We start from the raw sequence: 22,506 nt of genomic DNA, 5'->3' as shown, positions 1-22,506 counted from the left end.
GAAGGGGGGGCAGCCGCTAGGGCAAGGAAATGGAAGGAAGGGGAGGGAAGAGTGGGAGGGGAAGAACAGCTACCACACCTCACCCGCCAGGCTGAAAGCGGGGTGGAGGGGCACCAACAGAAAGGGACAAGGGAAGACAAGGAACACAACGCCAGCACAAGATGAAAAAGAAACCAGCTCCCCCAGCTGCACTAAGGAAAGGAAGAGAAAACTAAGACGGCCTGGGGGAGTGCGCGCTAGTAAAGGAATCAATGAAAAAGAAGGGGGGGGGGGAGAATCTCAAATGCCAACAGCGGAACGTGGGCACGCAGGCAATAAGGGCAGACCGGGAGGGAGAGAGGGCAGGAAGCAAGGGGGCGGAATGCAGGGGAGGCCAAATCAGGTGTGCCTCGGGCATGGAACAAAGAACAGGTGGGTTCAAAAACAACCAGACCAAAAAAAACGAGGAAATGGGGGTGGCAACCACGCCTGCACTGCGGGACAAGGGCAGGGCAAACAAACTGATCAAGGACCAAAAAACAATCCAGAGCAAACAGGGTGGTAGAAGGGGGACGGACAGGCAGGCAGCAAAGGGAAAGGGGGCAAGCAGCTGCAAGAACAGGGCAGTGGACGAGGCAGAGGAAAAGGGGGCCCACTGGCCAAATGCAGCAAGGGAGGGAGGACAAAGGGAAGGGAAGGGAAGGGAAAGGAAACGAGCACCCATGGGCATCTGAAAAACAAATGCCCGTTCGCTGCCAATACTTTCTCTGGATGATTAGAAGGGCAGAGGAAACTGCTGGGTCAGGGAACAGAGAGCAGACTTGGAAGGCAGGTAGAGGAGGCGGTGGTGGTGGCAGTAGGGGAGTGGATGGACCAGGGGGAGGGCTCCAGGTCACTCCCACAGCAAAGGCACCTACCGCCACAGAAGCAGGGATGTTACAAACCCCCTCCACAAAACAGACCTCCCCTACTCCCTCCTCAGCTCCAGCAGCAGTAACAGCTCCCCGGCAGTGGCGAGGGCAGCAGCAACCCAGCCAAGGGAGGCCCCCAAAATGATGGAAAAAGTGGGGCCTTGCACTCCCCTTTGAGAGTCAATCCAGCAGGGTCCTCCCCACAGCAGCAGCAGCTAGGGGGGGCAATGAGCCAGCAGAATGGCCTCAAAAGAAGGGGAGGCAGGTATCTCAGCCTTCAGAACAAGCAGGTTCCTTTTCCCTGGGTAAGGTAACAAGGGCAGTTCCAGAACACGCAGGAACTTGCTGGAACCAATTAAGGCAGGCAGGCTAATTAGGACACCTGGAGCCAATTGAGAAGAAACTGCTAGAATCAATAAGGACAGGCTGGCTAATCAGGGCACCTGAGTTAAAAAGGACCTCACTTCAATTTGTGGTGTGTATGCAAGGAGCTGAGAGTGGAAAGGTGTATTGCTGGAGGATTGAAGAGTACAAGCATTATTAGATACCAGGAGAAAGGTCCTGTGGTGAGGCTAAAAAAAAGGTGCTGGGAGGAGGCCATGGGAGTTGTAGTTGTCACACAGCTGTTCTAGGAGACACTCTAGACAGCTGCAATCCACAGGGCCCTGGGCTGGAACCCGGAGTAGAGAGTGGGCCCAGGTTCCCCCCTAAACCTCCCAACTCCTGATCAGACACGGGGGGGATTGACCTGGCCTGTGGGTTCTACCAGAGGGGAAGATCTCTGGGCTGTTCCCTGACCCACACAGTGAATCTCTGAGGTGAACAAATCTGCTGATAAGTGCAGGACCCAACAAGACAGAGGAGGAACTTTGAACTAAAATAAGGTGTTTCTTTTGTGACAAGCATTTAGAAAAAGGGTCCTTGGTTATATTTTAATGTTAGCAAATTCCTTATCCCAAGCTTGGGATTTGCAAATCCCATTTGATCAAATATTGCAAAGATTACAGGTAAGCTTTGTAGCATTTGAAAGGTTTAAGAACTTGTAACCCATTTCATTTGTAGTGAAAACAAAACATAGAACTGTTGCTGTTTGTAAGATGTTTAAGAACAAACCAGCCCTTCTCACTTCTTTGGCTGTATGCCCAGAGTAGGTAATAATAGAAAGAACTCCTCCCCGGCACCCCTTTTGCTGCTTACACAGTAAAGGCTGTACATTTACACAACCCAGGAAGATTTTAGGCACTGGAGGTTAAGCTTGGTCACTTGGAGAAAAACTTTAGCCCTGAGGGCATTTTTAACCAAGTGTGTTGCCTCTTAAAAAGAAGCAACAAAAAGATGTTCTTTTGGAACCACTTTTGCATCCATGAGCAATGTTAGATCTTGCGCATGCATTTTACCACCATCATTTGTGAGGACAACATGGCCATCTTGGCAACTTAGCCCATTCTGGGGATCTGAGCTACAACACTAGCACTGTGCTGAGAATAACAGAAATCATTGACATAAAAACCAAAAGTGTGTGGTGGGGGGGGACCCTTTGCTAAAGCACAAAAGCAACAAGTTAAAAAGCATCGCAAAACCAAAACAATCACCAACCCCCCCCCCAAAGTTTGGTGCTCCAGGAACCCTGGGTTCTGGTGGTCTGAGATTTAATTCACGGTTAATGCAACAGCAGCCCAGAGTAAAGCTGGCATTTTCTTAAGAAGAGAATTAAGATGTTATTTCAGGAAGTCTGCTTTAGTCACTTAACCTTCAACAATTTTAAACAACTCATTCCTTTTACTTTTTCTTAAATTACCAATCACAGAAACTACAAACCTCAAAAACACAAAGGGAAAAAAATTAACCCAAGCATTTTACAAGATTTTTTTTTTTTAAGAATAACTAGAAAAAAGAGAGGGTTAACAATTGTTTTAAAGCAAAAATGTTCAGTTTGTTTTGCATGTTTATCTCAAACTCAACACATTTAAGAATTTTAAAACACTTTTGTTTTAAACTAACTTTGGAAACAATTGCTTGTTTGCCAAGGTGCCAGCTTCTGAGTATGTATTTAACCGTTTGGGTCCCACATTGGGAACCCAAAAATTTTGTATTAATTTACATGGAGTACTTGAGCCAAAGGTGTTAACATAGCACCATCACTGTCCAACACTAAACAGCATTAAATAACTTTGGGGCTTTGTTCTATAGAGACCTCATATTGCTTAGCACGGTCTGTGGCAAACACACTTTTACAAATTATTTTAACCTCTTATTAAAGGTCAAGAGAAGAAGGGAAATCAGTTAAAGCATTTGACAAGTTAAGTATTAAGTGAGGCTTTCATTTTAACAACAACCCTTGTTCCCTTTCCCTTGAGCTGGAGAGAGTTTTTAGAAGGCAAAGCCCCTGTGTCTCATGGTCTCTTAGATGATGATGATAAAGATGGCAATAACCATCCTATGGGGAAAAGAGAAGTTAGCTGAGATGAGCTGGAGCTGCTGCTGCAGTTAAAGTCCAGTCCTGTTTCATCCGAGGTGGCATTTGGGATTCAGCTGGAGCTGGTAGAGGTGGTGATGTCATCTGGGTGCCTCTCGCTGACTCAGGCTGCTCAGGACATCTCTCATGATTAGGATGAAGGTGGTCTGTGGTCCTATGAGACAGTTGGGGTGGCAGCCATGATGGTGAAGCTCACTCTAGTTACTAATTTTTCTCCCCAAAGTCTTCCTTTAAGGACCCCAAAAGGGGAGTGGTGGGCAGAATAGCCCATCCTTTCATTATTTTGTCCACCAATTAGGCCTAGTTTCCGACACACTAATTTTAGTTCACTGATTTGTAGTTCCACACTTAGAACTCAAGGACTGTGTTATCAGGAAGCCTTTTTGTTTGGACTAACTCAGTCTGTCTCCTCTTCATACCTTTTCCCAGCAACATTTGCTGCTCTAAGTTCTGGTTACATCTTATAAACTTTCACTCACTGCTTACAGTTAAACTCACAATGAAGGTAAAGCTGTAGGCTCAATTATCACAACAGACCCTGGGTGCTGTTGGACCACTGTGGGTGCATAAATTTCAGAGTTAAGGACCTTTGACTGAAAACACTTCCAGTGCCATCCATTTAAACCTCACAATCCAATGGCATTGCACAAGGAAAGGGTTTATGAAACTGGCTTCATTGAAGCCAAGGGGAGAGATTTTACTGAGGGAACTATACAACTTACATGGCAGGAAGTTGATGTGGTTTCTGTTATTCTGGTAGGGTTTGTGTTGATACCTGCTTCCCTATATTGATCCCCTCTGTGAGTCCGTTTGGAAATCACTGAAACTGGGGATCAGGACAACCAAGCGTTTTTCAGAATGTTCTACATTGGCTGTGAAGATATCATTCAGGAACATCATAAACTGGCAGGAGCTGGCTGGGAAGCTGGCCAGCGGCAGTCCAGTAAACTAATTAGTGGCAATATTCACTAATACCAGGCAACAGGCCCAGTTCAAAGGGAGGTACTCCAGATTTACACCAGTGTGAACAAGAGCAGGGTTTGACCCAATATATTTGCTGGTTAAGAACCATATTAGCTTAGTTCTTTTCTGGGGTATGTCTACTCTGCAATCAGGGTGTGTGATGGAAGCACATACAGATGGCAACTGAGTTATATTATTATGGGTTAGCTCAACCGGTTTCAACCGGCTGAGGGAGCTCTCTGTATATCTGTAAATAAAATGGAGGTTTTAGTTAGCTGCCTGCTCTCTGGTCTCAAATGATTGCTTCCTACACCGGCTGCCCAAGGATTTTACAAGATGTACTAGGAGCTAGATTTAATCCAGCTAGTTTGGGTCCTGGATTAGGGAGGTGGCAGTAACACAGGGTATGCAGTTCATGCTGAAACCTGTGTGGGGCCGTGGGTAGTTACCTGGGCAGCTAGCCCACACTGAACTCTGTGTGGCCACAGCTTCACTGCACTATAGCTAGATTGAGGCTACCTTGGGTACATCTACACATTCTGCTATCACACTTCTGAACATTCCACAGTCTCCCCTTCCTCAACACACACGGCACCTTTGCACTTACATTCTCTCTTCATCTGCATTGTCTTTTTTAAACATCATTCTGGCAATGATGCTTTTCTTCTTCTGTCCCTTCCCTCTTCTTCTCTGGTACCTCCCCTCTCTGCCAGGGGAGATTCCTGCTGCTGGGCTAGAACTCCTTTGGTATCTATCTGGGCTATATGGTGTGCTCCACTCATCCCAGGGCTCTTTACATTCTTACTTGATACAGCACGTCTTGGGGTATGGTCACAATTCACTTTAGATCTTCTCTTCCGTCCCAGCTGCTGGTCCTGTGGATGGAGTCTGCCACCCATCTCCCTTGGAGAGAAACTAATTTCTCTATCCATATCCTTTGTTATTAGTTTCTTCCATTGGTCAATGGATTTTCTCATCTAGTGTTTCCCCTCTATTTTTCCTGGTTTGCACATCCACAGCCTTGTCTTCTCTCATGGCCTTGCACTTCTTTTCTCTTCCCAACTGGCTCTGCTTCAGAAACCTTTCCCACTCTGGGCCAGATCCTCACCTGGAGTCAACTGGCATGCCTCCATTGAGTTATTTGGGAGGGTCTGGCCCCCTCTGTTTTACTACATACACACACACAGACACCACACTGCTGTACCAGAAACACTGACAAGCCCTCATCACTTGCACTAAAGGAGTAAGTGTTAGCTGTCAGAAAGCAGCATGCCCTTAGCCTCGCTATATCCAATGGCTAGAGGGAGACATGATCACATGCACCCATCCAGTGCATTACACTGGCACAATGATGGAATGTACATATGCAATCAGGCATCTTATCCTGACATCAGCATGACCAGCACTGTCCAATATGGCTCTCAAACACCCAGAGAGTTTCTCTCTCGACTCCTTTTTTGGGGTGAGTGAAAGATGTGGGACCAACAGCCCTGGGGTGTTTATTCACAGCACTGACAGAGTGTGGACATTGACTGTTCAAGCTTCTCTCACGCTGCCCCATCAGTGTACTTCAACCCTGTGCTGGAGAGACCTTGTCTAGCAGCTGAAGGGAAGTTCAACTTCCATACAGGCCCAGTCCTCTCTGCTGAACCTGTCAACCCAGCAGAGGGAATACTAGCTCATTGGGGGCCCTAAGCAGGAATATCCCCCCCCCCAACACATCATGAAAAGCGAATAGGGGGCCCCCGCTTGAGCTGCTCAGGGCCCTAAGCAATTGCTTAATCTGCTTATGCCTAGCACTGGCTCTGCAACCCAGGTGCCAGTTAGCTGGTGGCTTCCATGAAACCCCCAATTCATTTCATGGAGGCCACCAAACCACCATGAGCTGGTAGTTTCAGCCACTGCTAAGCTGGGCTTACTTTGGTTGTTTGCTCTCCAGCTGTTCTGGTAGAGTTTGATATGGGGCTGGGGGTTAAGCTGTAGCATGGAGAGTTAGTGTATGAAATGAAGCACAGAGGTTGCTTAGGATAAGGGCTGTTGGAGGACAGGAGTGTGAGTGTGTGTAGGACGGCTGTTTGTACCTGCTCAATGCCTTGTTGCACATGGTACAAAGCACCTTTCAAGAGGATGATAACAGAAGGAGGGGGAGCCTAACTGAGTGCAGGGTTCTTGTATCTTATCTTTGCTGTTATCATTGGCAAACCTGCAAATCCTGGCCTGCTGAGAAGTCCCAGGCAGGTTATTACCTGAACAGCATTTGCACAATGGCTGTGCCACGCCCACATCACATCTTCAGCTGGGTCCATGGAGCGACAGTGATTTACGCTGGTTGAGAATCTGGCACAAAACGTTTAAGGATCCTTACAGCGATGAGCTCTTACAGCCACCAACAACTCCACTGACTTCAGGGGGACATGTCACATAGGGAAGTGCTCACTAATGTGTGCAAGGGCTAAACAGCCGGGCACTAAACATTTACACACTCATTCTTCTAGGGGGGGGGAGTGTATGGCCGTCCTGCCTGCCTGAGCACAGCCCCTGCCTCGCTGGGAAGGGAATGTTCTCTATAGATACCAGTCAGGTATTCAGCAGCCTGGAAACGTGCACAACAGTCCCTGATATGGTAACATCCAGGGCATCCTGTGTCCCAATCTCCACGTGTGCAGGACAGGAGGGTGGGCAAGAGAGCACTGTGAAAAGCTGCCACAACGCTTCAGCTACTGCCTTAGCTGCAAAGTGGATGAAGAAATGCTGAGAGCTGCGGTAATTTGCGGTCAGGATGCTTCGCTTAGGGGGATTTTCCCGATACACCAATTACCTGGGCAGTAATAAAAATCAAGGCATTTACTCCGTTTGCACCTCAGAGTGCCTCCACAGCCTCCCACAGCTCTAACACCAGCTTGCCGGCCCATTTTAAGAGTGTGGGCCCCCCCTCCTCACTAATGTAGCTATTTGTATAGTGCTGCACATGGGAGAGGCTGGGGTGGGGTGTTCCTTCCTGCCCCCCCACTCCAGTGATCAGTGTATGCTTGAATCAGGAGCCTTAATTGCCTTTACTATCTTGGCCCACATAACTACTCTTATTACAGGTCAGAAAACCAGCCATCCAGGCCTTACTACAATGCAGCCTCAGTGCTGGCCCTGGATGACCTGCTCCCAACGGTGCTTTCCATCAGGGTGGCTGCACATGCTGTGAGGAAGGATTTCCTTTTATTTGAACTAAATTTACCAGCCATTCATATCACAAAGTGCCTCCTTATTCTCTTATTACTGGACCTAGGGCAAAGAGAGGGCGGGGCAGTTTTCAAAAATAGCCTTCCCATAAAGGTGCCACCCTGAAAACCCAAGCAGGGGGGTGGAGGTTGGCAGGCGCTCAGGGGAGGCCAGTTAATTCAGTCACGCAAACAAGTTCCAGAGGGCACCTTCTATTACTTGGCTTGTCCCTCTTCAGTACTTTGCTGCCTCTAATGCAGTCAGTTGGAGAGTTCCAGGATGGGTGAGCAGACAGCGCCCCCTGCTGTTTCCTCTAGAATGTAAGATCTAGAAAGAAACACTATTACAGTACGAGGCAGGCTTTCAGTCCATCAAAACCTGGCCAGAAATCCAGATCTAGCTAGGATTCCCAGCCAATTCTTTGCGACACGGCCAGGAATGCACTTTTCTCATGGTTAATAACAAACGGCTGCTAATTGCAGTTCTTATAGCAACCGCTGTTCGAGAAGGGGTGTGGGTAGTAACATGACTGCCTCAACAGCTCGAGGCCCCCTCACCAGGCCTGTGAGGTTATTGTTAACCTAGGAAAATAGGAGCCTACTATAGTCTCTTCTCCCTTCTCTGTCACTGTGCTGTTAATACCATCACCCTGCACCAAACACTGTACTTATTAACACTATCTTTAGGCCAAGTCCCTGTGAGAGGGGGCGGCAGCACAGTAGGGCAGATGGTAGTCGGGAGCATGAGGGGACAAGTAAGTGCTGGAGGGAGGAAAAGCCTGAACAAGGGGCCACTTTACAACTTCACCCCAAAAATATCCCTTCACCCTACGGCCTTTCCCCCTGCCCATTCTCAGCAAAGGTGCCACCCTTGCGAGAATGGGAACAAGAAGCAGGAGAGAGCAGCACAGGGATGCTGCGCAAAGTGGCGTGCGTTGACTTGGAGCGCATCCGAGCTCTAGACATGGAAGTGATAGTTCAGAAAATGAGCCTGAGAAAATGGGATTGGGTGTGAAATGGAGACACCGCCCTGGTCATGATGATTAGATCATTATTACACACATCACTAAAATTGCACAAATCCTTGCCACAAATACTGAGAAGGGAGCTAAATAACTACAGGACAGAAGCATTTCACAGACACATTCAATTCCAGAAAGTCCCAGTTCTAGTCACTGGGCCAAATCTTCAATTCTGTACTCACACATTACTCCCTTTGACTTCAGAAGGTGTCTGCTTAAGTGAGGACAGAGTGAAAACTAAGGAAGGATCTCAGGACTGATGGAAAGACGGAAAGATGGCAAGAAAATAATAAGAACCAAGGGGAATTGTGACCTGTGCTGCCAAACCCAAGGCTATCACAGAAAAAGAAAGGCCTGAGAGAATAATTAGCAAAATCCTACCAGTAACGTGACTTCCAGTGGAAGGTTGGTCTTTTGGCTGAGGCACTGGATTGCTGCTCAGCAGACCTGGATTCATTTCCTGTCTCTGCCGCAGATTTCCGCTATAACCCTGGGCAAATCATTAATCTCTCTGCACCTCAGCCTCTCCATCTGTATAATGAGGATCACAATATTTCCTTTCTTCCCTTGTCTGTTTAGAATGTAAGCTCTTCAAGGCAGGCGCTGACTCTTACTATGTAGTCAGCCCAAATCTCAGTGCTACAGTAATACAAAGAACAAGGAAAAACAGTGACAATTACATGTGTATAATGAGCTCTGACACTGAACAAGAAAGCAGAGACCAGCCGTTAAGGGCTCAATCCTGCAGGCCTGCCATGTGCAGAACTCCTCCATTGACATCACTGGGAATTCCGCACCCAAAGGACATGCAGGATTGGACACGTAAGAAAGCAGAATTTCAGGAGCATGTAATGTTTTGTGAGATCTTCAGGGATCATCCCTGCCCTGCCTGTATCATTAGCCCTCAGCTGTGGAGCCATACTAGCATGGAATGCAACAAACTTTCCGGTGCCATCAAGATGAGAGAAAATACATCTTTTGTCCTGCCAAACTATCTAAAACTCATTTCAGCTTGACATGCATCAGGAACACAGGTTGTAAGAAAAGCCCTTACAAGTGAAAGCGATAAACCCCACTTGTTGTCAGAGCTTCCTGTCTGCCGACCTCAGCTGTTCCCTGTGTTTTGCTGGTGAGCTAGGACCCCCCATTAATCCCTGCACTATGCCCCCTTCTGCCAGCTAGGCCAGTGCCAAAGGCCGTAAGGCAGACAGACTCCACCAGGGAATAACCTGGGTGCAGAGCACAAAGCTGCACCTGCACTATCTCTGGGGCAGGAGGTGTTTTGGGTCAAGGCAGGGGTAAGGTAGGGGTAGCTGGGGTGTAGCCAATGAAGAACTGCACCCTGGCAGTCCTACACTCTTGCAAAGCCCCACAGAAGCCATTACAGCAGGGGTGCAATTTAGGGCTGCTCTCAAGCCTGGCCTACTCTGCAGTGGAGGCTGAACCAGCCCCTGATCAGGTGCATCCCTGGTGTCTGGGCAGGGGTGAATTTGCCACCTAGAGTGGAACACATCTAGTGATTTTACAGGGGGAGTCTTACCTCTGCTGGGAAGGGGCAACACCAGGGCCTGCTGCCAGGACCAGATGTGTGTGGGGCAGGGAGTCAGCAAAAATTCTCAGCCACGCCTTCTGCTGTCCAGCCAATCCCAGGATGCCAGTTGAGAACAGGCAGCAGAGCTTGCTGGGGTAGTGTTCTTTTCTTCTCTGTTGTCCTGAGCTCAGCAGCCCCGCCTCATGAAGGATATAATTGAGCAGAGGGGGAGGCAGGGGTGAAAGTAACTTACAGGATTTAGGGGTCCTGCTGGAGTCCTGAGGGGGCATGGCCTCATCTGGAAAAGGTGTGGCCTCAACTGGAAGAGGTGGGGGCCTCTCAAGATTTAAAGGCCCTGGGGCACCAGCTGTGGCTGGGAGCCCCAGGGCCTTTAAATCAACTCGGAGCTCCCAGCTGCAGAGGTGGCTGGGAGCCCCTGGGGCTCACGGGCAAATTAAAGGGCCCAGGGCTCTGGCCACCGCGGAGCTCCAGGCCCTTTAAATCCCCAGCACAGCTCCAGCTGGGATTTAAAGGGCTCGGGGCTCAGGCTGGGGCTGGGGCTGGGGCTGGGTTTTAAAGGGCCCAGAGTTCCTGCAGCTGCGGGGAGCCCAGAGCCCTTTTAATCCTGACCGCGGAAGCGGGTGCGGTCCAGCACGGCGTACTGGCTCTTGCTGGTATGCTGGACCGGATCAACTTACTTTCACCTCTGGGGGAAGGGGACACAGTTTTGGCCCATGTTCTGTCAGACAGTGAGTAAACAGGTAGGAGAGGCACAGTTCTTCTGAGCAATGCAAAAAGCCAAGTGGCAGTGAGCACACATGCAGTCACCAATCCAGAGCTCTGATTGCCCTACATACATCTTTCAAGTATCAGAGGGGTAGCCGTATTAGTCTGGTTCTGTAAAAGCAGCAAAGAATCCTGTGGCACCTTATAGACTAACAGACGTTTTGTAGCATGAGCTTTCGTGGGTGAATACCCACTTCTTCGGATGCACTTGCATCCGAAGAAGTGGGTATTCACCCACGAAAGCTCATGCTACGTGCATCCGAAGAAGTGGGTATTCACCCACGAAAGCTCATGCTACAAAACGTCTGTTAGTCTATAAGGTGCCACAGGATTCTTTGCTGCTTATACATCTTTCATACTCACCCAAACCACTCTCCTGGGAGAGGAGAGATGTGACTTAGAGGGCTGAGAACTGGGAGCTAGGAGCCCCAAGCTTGCTTTACATACCCATTCTCTTGGTGGCTTTAGGCAAGTCACTCACCCTCCTTCTGACTCAGTTTCTCCACCTGTAATAATGGGCTGATGCACTGGAATCCCTATCCTTCCACCCAGATGTGCACGTCAAATAAGGAGATGCATGGCTTGGCTACCAAGTAGCGCTCTCCTCTGGGTGTCACTACACAGCTGGGGACACATGGGGAAGAGGGAAAAGAGCCTGCTCTCTTCCCACCCATAAAGGGCCTAGAACAACTGTGTCCCAGTGCTGGGTGGAATGCAGAGAGCAGTCCCTCTGTGTACCCTGGAGGGACACATCACCCCAAAGGGGCATGGCCAGGGTCTGAGTCCTCTGCTCATGCCCACAGCGCAGGCCATGGAGCTTGGGGGAAGCACAATCCCTGGATACTGCAGGCTGTTCCCGCTCTGGCAGCAATGACACAGCTTAGCCTTTCATGACTTTCACCCCTCCACCTGCTGCAGCAGTGAGTGTGTGGAGATGGCTGTTCTGACACCCTGCCATCACTTACACCGTGCTGGGAAAGGGCTCAGAAAAACCTTAGGTGGCCACATGTTCAGAGCCAATTACATCACTAATAACAAAGGTGGCTAAAAGTCAACCTGTAAAAGGGCCTCAGAAACTCAGGGCCAGCTCCTCAACTGGTGTAACTCAGCCTAGCTCCTCTGATTTCCACAGAGCTGAGCCAATATCCACCAGCTGAGGATCTGGCCCTTGGCTTGTATTCAGACCCATGTGCTGCCCCTTCAGTGACAGGGCAGGTGGTATCAAATCCCTGCTCAGCTGAGCCAATTACTGAATGTCTGCCGCAAAGGCCATGCTATCCAGGGGCTGTTCTGCAGATGTCATACGGAGGTTTAGGGGATCTGGAGACAGGGGACATCTCTTACCCGTAGCTGGGTATTTCCAAGGGTATGCTTGCAATTACCTGGAGTGGGGGGCTTTGCAGAGTCCCAGAATGATGGGAATAAAGGAGGAAAAGTACCACCCCCTACCATTGCCAGAGACACTTTGGTTTGTCTGCTTTTTTTGAGTGCATTGATTGCAGGTGATTGCTTAATCCAGTGTGGAAGACAGACAGACAGATAGATACACAGACAGGTCGCCTCACTGCCTGGGATGATTCTTCCTTCAGGGCCACCTCTCTGTGCCACTGCCTGGTATCATTTCTGCTTATTGGAAGGGTGATACCGCCACCTGCTGTTCAGTTCTAGACATGACAACCCAGAATGTCTCGAATTAGTGTAGTGTCCTCCTGCATTTCCATTCAACTTCAAGATGACACAGTAGCAAGTAACCTGTTCCTGGCACCCGTCTTCCTAGCCTACTTCTGCCCTTTAGAGCACAGTGCAGGAATCCTCTCCCTCTTCAGGGCTTTCTTGGGGTCTCACTGTACCTTCCTGCCGTTGGAAACTCATCTGTCTTCTCAAACGCAGGTGACCTTCCCCCCTACCCCCCGTTTCCTTCCATCCCAACAGCATGACTCATAAACCGTCTCTGCAGAACCCTTCATGTGATGCCTGTATGCACGCTGTAGTTAAGGACTCTGGTAGATACTTTTTTATATGAGAATGTGAAAGCAGCACCCTTTTTCCCGTTCAAAGGCCCCAATTAAGGAAAGCACTTAAGCAAGTGCTTAAGTTTTCCTGAGTAGGGATGAATTCCTGAATTGGGGTTTAAGGGTTTGCCAAAAGGAGAAAACACACATCATGTAATAGGGGGAACAAAGAGGCCACTGGATAAAATAAAAACAGTAATTTGCCACACCACCTGTGTTTGATCTTAGTGCATTGTTAAAGGCTCTACTGGCACCATGATTACTTCAGATTCAGACTGGCCAAAAGTGAACTAAATCACTAGTCACTGCCAATTACACAACTATATTGGGTAGGTGTTTGCTAGAAAATCATTCCTCCTTAAAAACAGTCTAAAATGATCTGGTAGGATCACAGAGTAGCTGACTTTCCCCACGCTGGTCTGCCAATGGACCTGTGTACAGACTTAAGGTGAAATTCTGGCCTCAGGGAAGTCAATGGCAAAACTTTCACTGATTTCACTGGAACTAGGATTTTACACATTGTGTTTACTGAACTCTCTACTCCTCAGTCCACTAAACACTAGGAAACTTCATTCCCCTACACATTGATCATATCAAATCCTTCCTAGAACATTAGTTTGTTCCTCACGTTGCTGCAAGAGCTCACTCCAACACATTTGCTTCAGAGATGGGCCATGTTCAAATATCAAGTCATTAAAATTTTCACCAGTGACTTCTGTATTAACTCCATAATCCCTGAACTGCAGCACGAACTGGGATGTCAGTAGGGTGGGGAAAGAATGAGAAGGATTCTAATATGGGAGTGAAACCCCCCCAAAAGTGTAAAAGCAATAGGCCCCCTTTCTGAGACGGGAGGTGGGATTGCCGCCTTGTCTACACTAGGGATGTGTCCATACCGCAATGGGAGGTCTGAGTGTAGCCGGTGTGGACACCCCCGAGCTAGCATGGGCAGGGGTGAAAGTACCTCCAAAAACTTACCGGTACTGGGGCTGGCTCTGGCTCCTGGAAGGGGCGGGGCTGGGAGTGAGCATCCCCAGCCAGCCCTTCCGCGCTGCCTGGCATGCGCCGCTCGGAGCTCCAGCGGCGATTTAAAGGGCCTGTGGCCCCGGCCGCTGCCTTTTAATCACCGGCCCCGGGGCAGCAGCTCCCTTTGCGCCCCCAGCGTCCGGGGGGGGGTGTGTGTCAAAGGGGAAATGACATTAAAGTGCTGTGGAGCCTTTGCCGCGGCAGCACTTTAACATTGCTGCCCCCTTTGTGCCCCCCCATCAGCGGCCCTGCCTACTGTCAGGGCCGCCAATGGGGGGGGGGGGAAGCAATATTGAAGCACTACTGTGGCAAAGGACCCTCTGGCTGTGCTTTAACATTGCTGCCCCTTCCCCGCCCCGCTGGTGGCCCTGTCCGTATGGCCACCGACAGGGTGGGGGGGGGAGGGGCAGGGACGTTGAAGTGCTGCCGCGGGCTGTGTACGGGCCGGTACCGGCTCACTTTCACCCGAGCGTGGGTACCAACAGCAGTGACGCTGCAGCAGCAGGGCGGCTGTACCAGCCTACCCCGGCACCTTGGGTACTCAGCCGGGCAGCTAGCCTGCGCTGAAGTCCCTGCTGCTGCTGCAGCATCCCTGCTATGTGTACCCACCCTAGCGCCATCACAGCTAGCTCGGGTGGTGCAGTCACCCCTCTGCTTCCAGGGTGGCCAATAACCATATCCTATGAGTTGGGAGGTGTTGGCTAACACGTGTTACCAGCCTAGTGTGTCCAGGGCAGGTGCCTTTAGCACGTGTTAAGCTGATGGAGTTCAAAGATAAGGTTGGCCGTTCAGCCCTCCCCATCCGGGCTGGTTGCTGCCTGCTGTGGATCAATAAGCACTAGGCGGTTCTGGGTCGGAGGGGGGCTTTAAAAAATAAACCAAGCCGGGCTCGCCCTGCCAGCCCCCCCACCCGCCTCGCCCTGTCTCCCCGCCGCTGCACAGGCAGCCTGGGCGGACAGCTGCCTGTGCAGTGTGTGTGTGCACGGGCTGTGCGCTGGGGTCCTCGGCAAGGGGAGGCCCCTGTGCTCACCAGCCGGGAGAGCAGCGGCGGCTGCGGCGCGCAAGTCTCGGGCCAGCGGGGAGCGGCAGCACCGAGGGAGGTGAGCCTGGGCCGGCCACGCCCGGCACCCTGTGGGGCTGGAGCGGGCAGGGTCCTGCCGCGGGAAGGCGAGAAGAGGAAGGTCCCCTTCCGAGCTGCCGTGGGGGGCGCAGTGCCCCCCTACACATGCCAGATGGGAGACTGGCAACCCCCTCTGGGCAGCCCCCTGCCCTGCTGCTCAGCGGTGCCTGCGGCAGCAGCCCTGCCATGCCCCTGAAGCCGGAGAGCAGGCAAGCAGCATGCCTCTGCCTCGTCAGTCCTTCCCTGGGTGCCAGTGCGCCCCTTCCCTGCAGGCCTGAGCCCAGGCTGTCCCCACTCATGTGGACCGCGCCAGGCAGCCTGCTCCGGAGCCCGGCTGCTCCTGGCCAGACAAACCAGAGCCAGCCCTTTAAGCGGGTGGCTGTTAGCTCATCAACACAAGACAAGGGAAGTCTCCCCCATGCTTGCTTTCTCTGCACTGAGCTTCCAGCCTGTGTTAGACTCTTCCTAGAGAACTATGCTAAATGGGATTTTTCCTAGAAAGCTGCTGAAGCTTTTGGAAAAGTCACGGTATGCAGGTGGAACCTACCACTCTATAGCAGGCACTTACCCGACAACAGAGGGGTAGGAGGCTGCTGTGGGTTAGGGGAACTCTTGGTTTTCTTGCAGGGTTCGGCACCACCATGATGCATGATGGACACTTGACAAAATTACTGTACTTAGTGATGGACATGGGGAGGGGGGGTTATGTCATTCAGTCATTCAACGGTTTTTGAAAAATTACCACAGACCTCAAAATTTGTGGAGGATGGGGGCCATGTCTACATTGGGCACAGGGGCCAGCAATCAGTGCAGCAGCAGAGATGAAAAGCCCTAGCGTAGACAAGGAAAGCTGTGATTTGCATGGGCAAGTTCAGTTGCCGCAAAACATGTTTTTCCTTCTCTATGCTAGGGGTTTGCACTGGTGCAGCTACTCTGATTACTGGCCACTGATGGCTAAAATCTGGGCTGGCTAATCCTTGCATAGACAAGGGGTAGGGCTCAGAGGCCCCTAAGGGATACTGGAGTAGGGTGACCAGATAGCAACTATGAAAAAACGGGACAGGGGGTGGGGGAGTAATAGGCATCTATATGAGAAAAGTCCCAAAAAACTGGACTGTCCCTTTAAAAATGGGACATCTGGTCACCCTATGCTGGAGGGGAGACCCATGAAAGTAATGCTGAGCTCTAAGTTTGTTGTAAAGGGGACTTGCATCTCCTGTTTGCATCTCTTTGGTTTCAGACCTTGGAGGTGCTGGGAGGCATGGACTGTGAGCACACAGCAGTTCCACAAGTCACCATTCATGGCAGGAGTCCAGCTGTGCCTTAACCTGGCAAAGGAAAAGGGTAGGATCAGACAGATCGGGGATTGCCCATGAGTGGAAGGCCTTGGAGACCAGAGCCCAGTCATCAGCAAGCAGGGTGAGGACAGCATGATGGTGGACAGTCCTGCAGAATGCGGCCAGGGCAGGGCAGAGTTTGGCAGAGTCTTTGCTGGTTTTGTGCCCACAGAGCTGGCAGCAGTGGCAGAAATCAGCAAGCTTGCGCCTGTACTGAGAGACCGCAGGCCCATGGCAGCTGCTGGTGCCACCACTCTGATCTGTGGGGACTGTGGCAAGAGCTTTGCCAGGAAGTCAGACTTCAAAGTGCACCAGCGGATCCATACGGGCGAGAGGCCCTACAAGTGCTCCTACTGCAGCAAGGGCTTCTACCAGGCCTCCATGGTGCGGCGGCACGAGCGCACACACACTGGCGAGAAGCCCTACCGCTGCTCTGTGTGCGATAAGTCCTTCGCCCGCTCCACCTCGTTACTGATCCACCAGAACACTCATACCGGCGACCGGCCATATGAGTGTCCCTTCTGCGAGAAGACCTTCTCTGACCCCTCCACCCTGCTCCAGCATCGCAAGATGCACATGGGCCTCAAGCCCTTCCATTGCAGCATCTGCAACAAGTCCTTCAGCCAGTCATCCAGCTTCACCTTCCACCGGGCTACTCACACCAATGACCGCCCCTTTGTCTGCTCCGAGTGCGGCAAGGCCTTCATCCGCTCCACTGCCCTGCTCAAGCACCGGCAGACCCACGTCCAGAAGGCCTTTCGCTGTGGGGAGTGCGGCAAGGTTTTCCCCAAACTCTCAGGCCTCCGCTCCCACCAACGGATGCATGCCCAAGGCCACCGGATAGAGATGGAGTTGAGGGAGGAGGAGCGGAGCTGCTGGGATGTTCCCACGCTGAGGTTCCAAGCCCATGACCCTCTGGCCCCGGACTGTCCCCTGCCCAGATTGGCTGTGCAGCCTGAATCCAGTTGACCCTAGGACTGTATGTTCAACCCTGCCCAGTTTCACATAGCTGCAGTTGGGTATTGGAGATATTGCCAATGAAAATGTTACGTATACAGGTCCAAATTCCTCTCCATCCCATATAGACCTGCTGGTATTCCACTTTCTAGTACCTATCCTTCACAACAGACAAGAATTCTCCTCCATATCACATAGACTGGCCACCTCGCTTCCTATCATACCTCTCACCTGTCCCACCTTTTGGAGCTGAATCCCTCTCTATCCTGCTGCAGTTACCTCACTTTCTCAGCCTATGACCTCATCCAGTCTGATAAGCTAGGTGAGTCATGCTGGGCCAGAACTTCAATGGGAGACCTTCAGGGAAAACACAGGTAAGGGAGGAAGAGGATTTTGGTGATTTCATCTGGCATTTTTCCCTCTAAGTCAGTACTGAACTAACTAACCTTGGTATTAGGGGCACTGAGCCGCCAACCTAGTGTGGTCGTTAAAGGCTCCAAGGCACTTTTTGCAACAGTAGAACTGTTATCAACAATGTCCTGGCCAAATTCCAGGTTAATTACCCTACTCATTGAAAACTCCCCCTTAGTTTCAATAGATCTAGTATTCTTCACTTCACCTCCTGAACTGCTGTGCTGTACCCCAGAAGTGGCTGCATTTCACTGCTGGGCAAAGGTATTCCTTTGTGTCATTTGTAAAGCATTTGGAATCGGGCGGCAGAGCACCATTTAGAGTGTGTGTATGTGGGGGGGGATAGATTCCCCCCCCATTCCACCTCACCCTCCTCGTTCCCTCTTAGGCTCCCTCTTACTCCCCCCAACCATGAGTCCCTACACCCACCCCACCTCTAAATCTGAGTGAGGAACTCTAACTTGGTGCATGTTGTTGCAGCACCGAAACATGAGTGGCACTGTGATCCTATGGTGCCAGATCACAATGCTGCTCACTCAGATTTGACCCAGACACAGTGGTTTTCAACCTTTTTTTTCTGGGGACCAAGTTGAAGAAAATTGTTGATACCCATGAACCAACGAAGCGGAGGATGACGGGTTTGGGTGGGAAGGGCTCAGGGCAGGGCTGGGAATGAGGGGTTCAGGGTGTGGAAGGGGGCTCTGGGTTGGGTCAGGGGGTTGGGGTGTGGGAGGGGGTCAGGGCTCTAGGCTGGGGCTGCAAGCTCTGTGGTGGAGCCAGGCATGAGGGCCTTGGGGTGCAGGAAGGGGTTCCAGGTTTGGGGAGGCTCAGGGCTGGGGCAGGGGATTGGGGCATGGATTTACCTCCGGCGGCTCCCAGGCTTCCTGCCTGTCCTGGCACCGCAGACTACGCTGCGCCCCGGAAGTGGCCAGCAGGAGGTCCGGCTCCTAGGCAGAGGCTCACAAGTGGCTTCATGCGACTCTCACCCACAGGCACAGCCCCCACCTCCCCGTCAGTGCTCAGGGTGGGGGCAGCACACAGAGCCCCATGGTCCCCCTGCCTAGAAGCTGGACCCACTGCTGGCTGCTTCCGGGGCACAGTGCAGTGTCGAAACAGGTAGGTACTAGCCTGCCTTAGCTGGGCAGCACCACCAACGGGACTTTTAACCTCCCGGTCGGCAGTGCTGACCAGAGTGACTCAGTGCCTGATATGCCACAACCCAGTACTGGGTCGTGACGCGAAGTTTGAAAAACGCTGCCCTATCATGATGGAAGGATGGCTGGGCCAACCGTGAGTGAGTGGCATTATGGCCTGGTACATGGGGTTGCAGCACCACTCAGAGTTGGCCTGACCAAAAAGTGGTTGGGTGATGGCTCAGATGGTCCCCCAGCACAGTAGCCAATGTTTGGAATCTTTCTGGGAGAACAGCCCAATAATAAAAAGTACAATTATTACTGTATCTCTCATCCATTCCCCTTTTGAGGTGGCAAAATTTTCAGATGATACAAAATTACTAAAGATAGTTAAGACCCAGGCAGACTACGAAGAGCTACAAAAGGATCTCTCAAAACTGGGTGACTGGGCAACAAAATGTCAGATGAAATTTAATGTTGATAAATGCAAAGTAATGCACATTGGAAAGCGTAATCCCAACTATACATATAAAATGATGGGGTCTAAATTAGCTGTTGCCACTCAGGAAAGAGATCTTGGCGTCATTGTGGATAGTTTTCTGAAAACATCCACTCAATGTGCAGCAGCAGTCAAAAAAGTTAACAGAATGCTGGGAATAATTAAGAAAGGGATAGAAAATAGGACAGAAAATATGTTGCCTCTATATAAATCCATGGTACACCCACATCTTGAATATTGTGTGCAGATGTGGTCGCCCCATCTCAAAAAAGATATATTGGAATTGGAAAAGGTTCAGAAAAGGACAACAAAAATGATTAGGGGTAAGGAACGGCTTCTGTATGAGGCGAGATGAATAAGACTGGGACTTTTCAGCTCCGAAAAGAGATGGCTAAGGAGAGATATGATTGAGGTCTATAAAATCATGACTGGTGTAGAGAAAGTAGATAAGGAAGTGTTGTTTACGACTTCTCATAACACAAGAACTAGGGGTCACCAAATGAAATTAATAGGCAGCAGGTTTAAAACAAATAAAAGGAAGTATTTATTCACACAACGCACAGTCAACCTGTGGAACTCCTTGCCATAGGATGTTGTGAAGGCCAAGACCATAACAGGGTTCAAAAAAGAACTACATAAATTCATGGAGGATTGGTCCATCAATGGCTATTAGCCAGGATGGGCAGGGATGGTGTCCCTAGCCTCTGTTTGCCAGAAGCTGGGAATGAGCGACAGGGGATGGATCACTTGATTACCTGTTCTGTTCATTCCCTCTGGGGCACCTGGCACTGGCCACTGTCGGTAGACAGAATACTGGGCTAGATGGACCTTTGGTCTGACCTAGTAGGGCCATTCTTATGTTCCATCCCAGACAGATCTGTTGTTACCTCACTGGAAGCCTGATTCTAAAGTGGTACGTTCATCAAGGCAGGGAACAGAAACATGCCATGAGCCCTATTTCAGAAAAAGCTGTCAAGATGTCCCCCCCCCCCCATTAACGTTTTGACCAAAAAAATTCAGAAAATTTCAACCAACCTTTAAAATGATCGGGAATTGCCTGCCCAGCTCTGCCATCTGTCTCTCAGTATGGAGCCTTCTCTCTGTCCATCTCTCACAGATCATTGGGAGGAGGAAGGTAAATAGAGGAGAGGGGATGTGCAGAAAGGGCTGGTTAGGTATAAAGAAAGGAGTGATGTTTTATTGAACCAAGAGTGGTGATGGTGTCAGAACTCCAACTTCCCCTTTCCCCCCACTGGGATGGTTGGAGCTAAATACGATGCAGCTTCAGTGCCTAGAGAGGGAAGTTGGGTGTGAGGAGGTGAAAAGAGACCTGAATCAGAGGGTGGCTTGGGAAGCCTGAGCTGCAAGTTTTTGATCGCTGCCTATGCTATGGAATGTGAAAACATCTGCTACAGGGGAGTCCTCCGATAACTAGGTCATTTGTTTCCCCACAAAGCAATTTTCCTGTAACTTATCCATAAGCGGAGGGTCACTGTCACCAGAATTCCAGTTTGCACACTGGAATGCATGGGAACAAAGCAGGACTTTCATTCTACTTCACAACACAAGGGGTGGCTTGCGATATGCCAATTTCTTGTGAGCAACTGTCGCTATATTGCTGAAATCTGCTTCTCCCTGGTGTAATGGGATAAGCAAGGGAGCAATACTTGCCTGTGGGGAGGTGGAGCAGTTCCAGGCTTTTCACTTTAACATAGTACCAGCCCTTTTCTTTTTAGCTTAGCTCTAAAGAGATCAAGCACCAACTTCTAGCCCTGCTCTTATCAGCTCCATGGGCTCTGGGCTCCCCTTATGCCTGCTGAGGACCAGCTCCCCACTCTCTCAAGTGTTTGAAGCATTGGATGTAGACAATGGCGGGCACATTTCAATCCAGCGGAGACCTTCCTCTTGTTACAATTTCAACATGGCCAGTGAAGAGGCTGCCTCTCTCCTAGTGTTCTGCGCTCAACTTGCTGTCTCTGAAACCAGAGCCCATTCAACCTGCAGCCCTGCCAATCTCATTTGGACCACACAGCACCCTCTCACCCAATGCTAGGAGTCTTCTGGGCAGTGATAGCTAGTCTCTGGTGCCACCTGGACCCCTCCAGTTTGTTCTAGATCAGCATGTTGATGAATTCCTGCCATTTCTCTGGAAACTGTTTGTCCAAGTGCTCCCAATTCAAGTTTCATTCTTCTTTGAAACCAGAAGAAATCTCCCATCCTGAAAAATGTTCAGCCTGGGAGTCCAGGAGGGGGAGAGAAAAGAGTTGAACACAGACTGTAATTTACTGAAACCCAATGGAAGTGAGGGGTGTCTCCTCATCAAATCCTCCTCCTCTCTTTCAGCAAGAAGAGGTGGCTCAGATAAAGCAGCTTTGATGGATATGGGGGAGAGAGAAATATTACCTGATAATTGTTTTTCTGCATCGTAACACGCGCGCACACACACACACAGTTGGAACTGAGCAAGTGATAAGGAGGAACAGTAATATATTAGTTCAAAGATGATCTATTGAAGCTGCAGAATTTAGAGGGTGTGAAATGTCTAAACAGAGATGTGGCAGATCAAAGGCTAGGCAGCAGCAAAATGGGATCCATTATAGATCCCCTTGTGAGATTTCTGAGACTCCGAACTGCTAGAGGTGTGCTGGGAGTGGCAAGGAAGAGAAATCAGCCTATATATTTCATCCTCTTCTAGTCCTGCTGCCAGGGTCTCTGGCCTGCAGTGATTGCCTCCCACTATAGTCTTACTGGCAGGAAGGTGGGGGCATGGAATAGGCTGTGGGCTGACAAGTAGCCACAGCTGACCTGTGTGACTGCATGATCACTACCATTGCTTGGGCCTGATCATGTTATCAGCAACTTTGGAAGAGTCCATATTTATTTTAATAAACAATTACACAGGAACGGAAAACTTCCTGAGGACGCTGCTATCGAGAAACTAAGCACTGCAGAGCTGGCAAGTAGCTAAGACACTGCCACCTCATTGTGATGAAATGAAATCTCTGTTACTAATTCTGTCTCTTCTTTAGCCAGAATAAAACATTCAATTTGTGATTTAAAAAACCCTTCTGTGTCTATCTAAACTTCAACTGTCCTGCTGGCTGAACTGAGCAACATGAAGGCGTGGTGCT

The 22,506-nt window shown here is 50.2% G+C and overlaps 1 protein-coding gene and 1 long non-coding RNA gene across 5 annotated transcripts; one reads left to right on the top strand and one right to left on the bottom strand.

Annotated features, from left to right (window-relative positions):
- Positions 1-1,981: 1,981 nt before the first annotated feature.
- LOC120370650 lies at positions 1,982-10,420 on the bottom strand. 2 transcript variants are annotated; one of them, XR_005583861.1, is made up of 4 exons: positions 10,104-10,420; positions 8,945-9,202; positions 6,576-7,147; positions 1,982-3,520 (listed from the first exon to the last, which is right to left on the bottom strand). It is a non-coding gene; the product is annotated as an uncharacterized LOC120370650 (long non-coding RNA). The 2 variants fall into 2 exon arrangements; XR_005583862.1 differs by lacking the exon at positions 6,576-7,147.
- Positions 10,421-14,898: 4,478 nt separating this feature from the next.
- On the top strand, positions 14,899-22,386 carry LOC120370649 (zinc finger protein 239-like). 3 transcript variants are annotated; one of them, XM_039485683.1, is made up of 3 exons: positions 14,899-15,018; positions 16,279-17,654; positions 21,112-22,386. In XM_039485683.1, the coding sequence occupies exon 2, from the start codon at positions 16,469-16,471 to the stop codon at positions 17,342-17,344; it is 876 nt and encodes a 291-aa protein (XP_039341617.1). In that variant the 5' UTR covers positions 14,899-15,018; positions 16,279-16,468; the 3' UTR covers positions 17,345-17,654; positions 21,112-22,386. The 3 variants fall into 3 exon arrangements, with proteins under 3 accessions (XP_039341617.1, XP_039341618.1, XP_039341616.1); XM_039485684.1 differs by having other exon boundaries at positions 16,279-17,706; positions 21,161-22,386; XM_039485682.1 differs by having other exon boundaries at positions 16,279-17,706.
- The last annotated feature ends 120 nt before the right edge of the window (positions 22,387-22,506 follow it).

Source organism: Mauremys reevesii, linkage group 8 (genome assembly GCF_016161935.1).
Source record: "Mauremys reevesii isolate NIE-2019 linkage group 8, ASM1616193v1, whole genome shotgun sequence".
In the NCBI taxonomy this organism is placed as follows: domain Eukaryota; kingdom Metazoa; phylum Chordata; order Testudines; family Geoemydidae; genus Mauremys; species Mauremys reevesii.
Note: the sequence above shows the minus strand (reverse complement) of the source record. Positions and strands in the feature narration are given on the sequence as shown.

Excerpts from the sequence above, each read along its gene's own strand:
- LOC120370649 (XM_039485683.1), top strand. The coding sequence starts at position 16,469 with ATGATGGTGGACAGTCCTGCAGAATGCGGCCAGGGCAGGGCAGAGTTT.